The 6000-nt window shown below is 47.8% G+C and overlaps 1 protein-coding gene across 1 annotated transcript in view; it reads left to right on the top strand.

Moving 5' to 3' along the window:
* LOC135826184 (dentin sialophosphoprotein-like) overlaps positions 1-6000 on the top strand; it is a 36034-nt gene that overhangs the window by 12634 nt on the left and 17400 nt on the right. Inside the window, exon 5 of the mRNA XM_065338814.1 lies at positions 1882-1948. Coding sequence (XP_065194886.1) covers positions 1882-1920 — 39 coding nt within the window. The 3' untranslated portion in view covers positions 1921-1948. The remainder of the gene's footprint in view (positions 1-1881; positions 1949-6000) is intronic.

The following is a 6000-nucleotide window of genomic DNA, read 5'->3' as shown; positions in this document are numbered from 1 at the left end:
ATCACCTTAACAGTCCGATACGTGGCACTGCACCACCTTAACAGTCCGATACGTGGCACTGCACCACCTTAACAGTCCGATACACGGCACTGCATTACCTTGCAATGATGATACAGCCGTTGAAGCTTATCGCAATGTACGAACTACGTTTGTTTTTTACTACTGCATTGGAAATGCTGTTGGGTCGTTAACTATAATACAAACTTTATAAACGTTACAAACTTTACTATATACAGTACGTATCGCCTATAAGGTCGGCGGCTATACTAATATACCGGATATAGTGATCAATTTCTCAAATTCATTTTCATTTGCCATAACTAAGTATACACAGTTATCGCGTATAGTAATAATCGTCTATAGTAATATATCGCCCATAGTGATCAAATTCTTATTTCAAAAGACCTTTATTACATAATTTTTGCATCGGATAGTGATTGATGTAAAATCAAGCGATGTCAGAGGAGAACAGGGTGTTACTTCTTCGTGAAGAACTTGTCCAGTGAGTGTTGTTTGGTGAGTTTTGCTCGTACAAGTTGCCAAATATGCCTCCATCATGAGGAATTTCTGATTTTGTGTGTCAGGAGCTACAGCCAGCTACATGACATTGTACATGTATGTAGTGCGTATGTGCACGGCGCGCTGAGTTGTTTGACACCCCACTCGCATACATTGCATGCAGTATCGGTCATAGTAATATATCGCTTATAGTGATAAAATGCTCAAAATCAAACACCAACGCTATAGGCGATACTGACTGTAAATACTTTTGGAAGTACATGCATCATCATTACATCATCATCATCATCATTACATCATCATCATTATCATCACCATCATCGGCAAGCAATGTAATATAAGTTGATAGTGGTGTTTAAGTATGGACTGTGTTAACCAAGGACCAGTAGCTTTCTACCAACCAGTTCTTGGATTCAGGTAGGTGTGTGTGTGTGTGTGTGTGTGTGTGTGTGTGTGCGTGGGTGTGTGTGCTTGTGCATGTGTGTGTGTGTGTGTGTGTGTGTACGTGCGCGCGTGGGTGTGGGTTCATGTGTGCGCTCGTGTGTGTGTTCGTGTGTGTGTGTGTTCGTGTGTATGTCTACGCGTGTGCATGGGTGTGTGTGTGTGTGTGTGTGCGTGTGGGCGTGTGTGTATGTATGTGCATGTGTGTGCATGCGTGCGTGTGTGCATGTGTGTGTATGTGGGCGTGTGTGTGCATGTGCGTGTGTGCATGTGCATGTGTGTGTATGTGTGTGTGCGTGTGTGTGTGCGTGTGCGTGTGTGTGTGTGTGTGTGTGTGTGTGTGTGTGTGTGTGTGTGTGTGTGTGTGTGTGTGTGTGTGTGTGTGTGTGTGTGCGGTTCTCAAGGCCACAGGACTTGCAACGCCATGCCAAATATTGTTGACTTTGCGATTTCTCTCTCTTCTCTTCTCTCTTCTTGTCGTTGTCTCCCGCTTCTGGGAGCGGCGTGGCCCGATAGGGTAGCTGTACATAGTAGTAGTAGTAGTAGTAGTGTGTGCGTGTGTGTATGTGTGTTCGTGGTTCTGTGCGTATGTGCATTTGTGTGTTTTGTCTACTTATGTATATAGGAGTATAGCTCGCACCAGATTGAGTATTTTCCCTCCTGCTCTTGTAGTAGTTGAGCACTCTCATGTGGGGTAGTGCCTTTGCTGTTTGCATTACGCAGAGCTCACTGACTTGTCAGTTTGAGCACTCTGGCAAGGTACGTTCGGGCCTGATTGGAAATTTTTATTTCCATTGCTATCAGGTTCGGCCTCATTTCCTCTGTGCTGCGCTGATGAGTTCACAAAGAACGACACAGTATGCTGTCCGCAGATTGAGTAGATTCAGTATACCTATGTTCCTGTATTACGTTGCTATGCAGGAAAGCAAGAAATGTCATCAAGACAGTGTAAAAGAGTGACTGTGCACTTGTCCTCTTTCTCCTTATGGTGAGTTGTACAGATTCTGTTATGGTGAGTTGTACACTTGTCATCTTTCTCCTTATCATACACAAGCCTCTTGTATGGGCAAAGCAAATTTGCTTACATAATATTATGACAGAAAATCTCAATACCAAAAAAACAAAAAAAACAAAAAAAATGAACAAAACGTCAAGAATCTGAAGAAAGAAAAAACTCAATCCAAATCTTTGAAGATGGCAGTTGGCGGTCACGCTGCAACAAAATCACCAAACGTAAGCACTAACAATGTTGAAACATGGTTGCAGGAGACAAACTACAAGTAAGCAAGCAACGCATACAAAGAAACAATCAGACAATTAAACACGTTTAATAGCGTCTAGGCCACTGACCTGGACAGGCAGCGGTGCAAGAAGCCGGGGTCTCGCCTACGGCCATATGAACCCCTGCAACCGCGGAAGCATGACTGATTGTTATTGCCCAACGGAGCAGGGTAAACGACAGGAGGCTCCGAAGCTCACTCATAACTACGGAGTAGGCAAGCTCGCTATGCTTCTCCACCAGTTGCGATGCCAGTGCCCTCAAACACAATGTCGTCTTTTTACCGCACATGCCGGAGGTACTGAAAACGATCTTTCTCCTTATGATGACTTGTACAGATTTTTGAAGTTTTTTGTAATCCTGCTGTAGGCGTTCATCTTATCCTTGTCTATCTGATGGCCGCCTCAACACTAGCTATATTACAAAAACTGCCTGTTTTGTAGCCAAGGGTAACCTGGTGTTCGTTACACTCGGAGTCGCAGCACAGTTTCCTCTCTCTCTTTCTCTCTCTCTCCCTCCTCTCTCTCTCTCTCTCTCTCTCTCTCTCTCTCTCTCTCTCTCTCTCTCTCTCTCCCTCTCTCTCTATATCTCTCTCTCTCTTTCTCTCTCTCTCTCTCTCTCTCTCTCTCTCTCTCTCTCTCCCTCTCTCTGTGTCTCTCTGTGTCTCTCTGTGTCTCTTGATATTTCTGTCTCTCTCTGTCTCTCTGTCTGTCTCTCTCCTGTCCCCACAGAATAACACGGACAAAATATTAAAATCGTGGGCATAATTATGCGGGCGAAAACAGGCCCTTATGCGGCAAATATGCGGGATTACGCTGCAAACATGCGGTATAATGTGGTCATTATACACGAGTTATCTGTTTGTTTGTTTGTTTGTATTTATCTTGATTCGCAAATTCAAACGGGCATAGAACCCAATAACATGAAAGCGAACATGAAAATTATAATGAGAATGAGAATTCAAATACTTAGATCTTCAGCGTAGAGGCAGCGGTACATCAGAGGGAGATCGGGTACAACAGAAAGAGAGCAGAAAAAACCAGAAGTTATCGCTTGTCTTCAACATCTACAGGGCACAGGTATAGGGGATTACCTGCGTGCGAAACTACCGCACGTGATGGATGGCACGGATGTCGCTGGAGAGGGCATTCCATAGTACAGCATCCTTGCAAGCAAAGCGCCCCCGCCCCGCAATCAAATGGGAAACTGGCACGCACAGGCCCATTGCAGATTGGAGCCGAGTACCAGGTGCAGCGGGAGTTAGCAGGGCTTGCAACTCTGGACTTGCCGGTGCATAACGACAGCGCCACACCAGGTATACTAGCTTCTGATTGAAGACTTCTGCCACACGGAACACTGCAATGCGCTCCAGCAGGTCGTGGGCAGACAACCACGGAGGGCGGCCAAAGACAGCACGAGCCCCACTGTTCTGCAGGACCTGTAGACGGTCGAGGTACCTTCTTTGCAGTGAGCTAGAGTACGCGATTGAGGCATACAGCAGGTCAGACATGATCAGTGATCTAAAGTAGGTCCTGCGTGACTGGTGGTTCAGGCAGCGACGCATTCGCCAGAGTGATCCGATCTTCTGCGACACGCGTGCGGCACATTTGGCAATGTGGGCGTGCCAGGACATGCCGGAATCGATTGTGGCGCCAAGATAACGAGCACTTAGCACACTAGGCAGTGAAGTGGCATGGCAGACGACCTGTAGATCAGCTGTGTGCTGACGGCCAGCAGGAATTGGCACTACTTGGCTCTTGCCAGCATTTAGGATCAGGCCTCGATCCTTCAGCCAGTCTGCAAGGATTGAAACCGAAGCAGATAAAACATCGGATACCTCCCGTGCTTTTCGTGCTGTTCCAACTACAGAGGGGACCTCGCGGGTGTAAAGGCTGAACAGAATGGGGCCCAGCACCAAACCTTGGGGGACACCACTCGTGCAAGCTGATATAGAGCTAGTCCGCGACCCCAGACAGACATGTTGAGTGCGACCGGATAGGTAGCCGGCGAAACAGTCCAAGGTAGTACCGGACACCCCAGCACTGTGGAGATCCTGCAATAGCTTGTCATGTTGGACTTTATCGAAGGCTTTGGACATGTCTAACAGGCATACACCTGTGAATAGGCCCTGGTCCTTGGCTGTTAGGATGCGGTTTGACATAAGGACTAATGCGTCTTCGGTAGAGTGGCCACGCCTGAACGCAAAACTGGGTTGTTGGTAACGATGCTGTTATGTCCAGGAAGGTGATGAGCTCCTTCTGAATCAACTTCTCTAGCGGCTTGGAGAGTATGGGTAGAAGGGATACAGGGCGGAAGTTAGTTGGCAGCGATGGATCGCCAGATTTATGCAGTGGGATGACATTAGCTAGCTTGAACGCATAGGGCACATGTCCGCACCACAGCGAGGCGTAGAACAGGCTAGTGACAGACGGCGCCAAGACGTCAGAGCAGAGTTTGAGGACTGCCCCTGGTACGCCATCGCTGCCTGTTGCCGTCGCGAGATTAACTTGCTGGAGTAGCCGTTCAACAGCACCGATACTGACATGTGAGAACTTGGGGAGGGAAGAATCGACTGATAAAATGATGATGACGAGAGCAGCGAAAGAAGACAAAGCAACAAAACGGCTAAACAGCCAAAAGGATTTGGGAAATCGAACGAGGCACTCCAAGAGAAATCCAGTCAAGCCTTGTCACACGACGATTCGTGCTCACGATTGCACGATACCATGGTTCTACGATCCACGGCAAGACACTTCACACGACGACTAGCTCTGCCGACACGGCGCACGTGTGTCGGTCACTATTTGACTGTTGCCTAGGTAATTGTAATGGAGGCACGTGTTTTGATGGAAATAAATCAAAATATTTTTTTATTTTCATGCCTCCCGGGAAAATTCAAACTCTCCTTGCCTGATGTTGGAGTAGAACAAGACTGAAAAGACGACGTTGTTGCTTTGGCGTTCTTGACTGGATTTCTCTTGGAGTGCCTCGTTCGATTTCCCAAATCCCTTTTGGCCGTTCAGCCGTTTTGTTGCTTTGTCTTCTTTCGCTGCTCGCGTCATCATCATTTTATCAGTCGATCGATTCAAGTAGGGAGCAGTAGATTTCGATAAGCATCCTTTCGGATTCTGGGCTGAATGTCCGGGTGGCCATTGTTCAGAAAGTCGGACCTGTGCTGCTGTTCAGGAAACGCTCAGTGAGAAGACGCGATCGCGAACACAAGCCAAACCAGTACAGGAAACACGGCATCGTAAACGAAAACGCACAGCCAGGGTGTCGCGGGCAGACCGTCGGGTCTACGGATTCAGATTTCCCCCCATTTGATGATCGACTTGGCGATCCGCCCGCGAGCCCGAACAGACGTGACTTTGTCCCGTCGTGTGAAAGGACTATTATAGGTGATTCACACGACAGGCAAATCCACGTTTGTCAGGTGCCCGCAGGAAGTGAAACGTGAGGCTGCAGTTCACACGGCCGCGGTTGGCGGCCAGAGCTCCCGCGAGTATCCGGTGAGTATACGGCGTTACTGTGGTGATTTGGAATGAGTACCCAAAGACAAAGGCCAAACAACCAGGGTTCAAGACTACCGTACTTACGTACGACCTCACAGCCTCATAACTGTAAAAGTACCCGCAGATGAGTGCATCCGCGGGAAAAAAGGCCATGGACACTTTTGATTCCTGCGGGCAAATTTTGGTCACCCGCAGGAATATCTCCATGGTGACTTTCCTGTAAACGTGGATTTGCCTGTCGTGTGAATC

Source organism: Sycon ciliatum, chromosome 10 (genome assembly GCF_964019385.1).
Source record: "Sycon ciliatum chromosome 10, ocSycCili1.1, whole genome shotgun sequence".
NCBI classification, from domain to species: Eukaryota; Metazoa; Porifera; class Calcarea; order Leucosolenida; family Sycettidae; genus Sycon; species Sycon ciliatum.
This window is presented reverse-complemented; position numbering and strand designations above follow the sequence as displayed.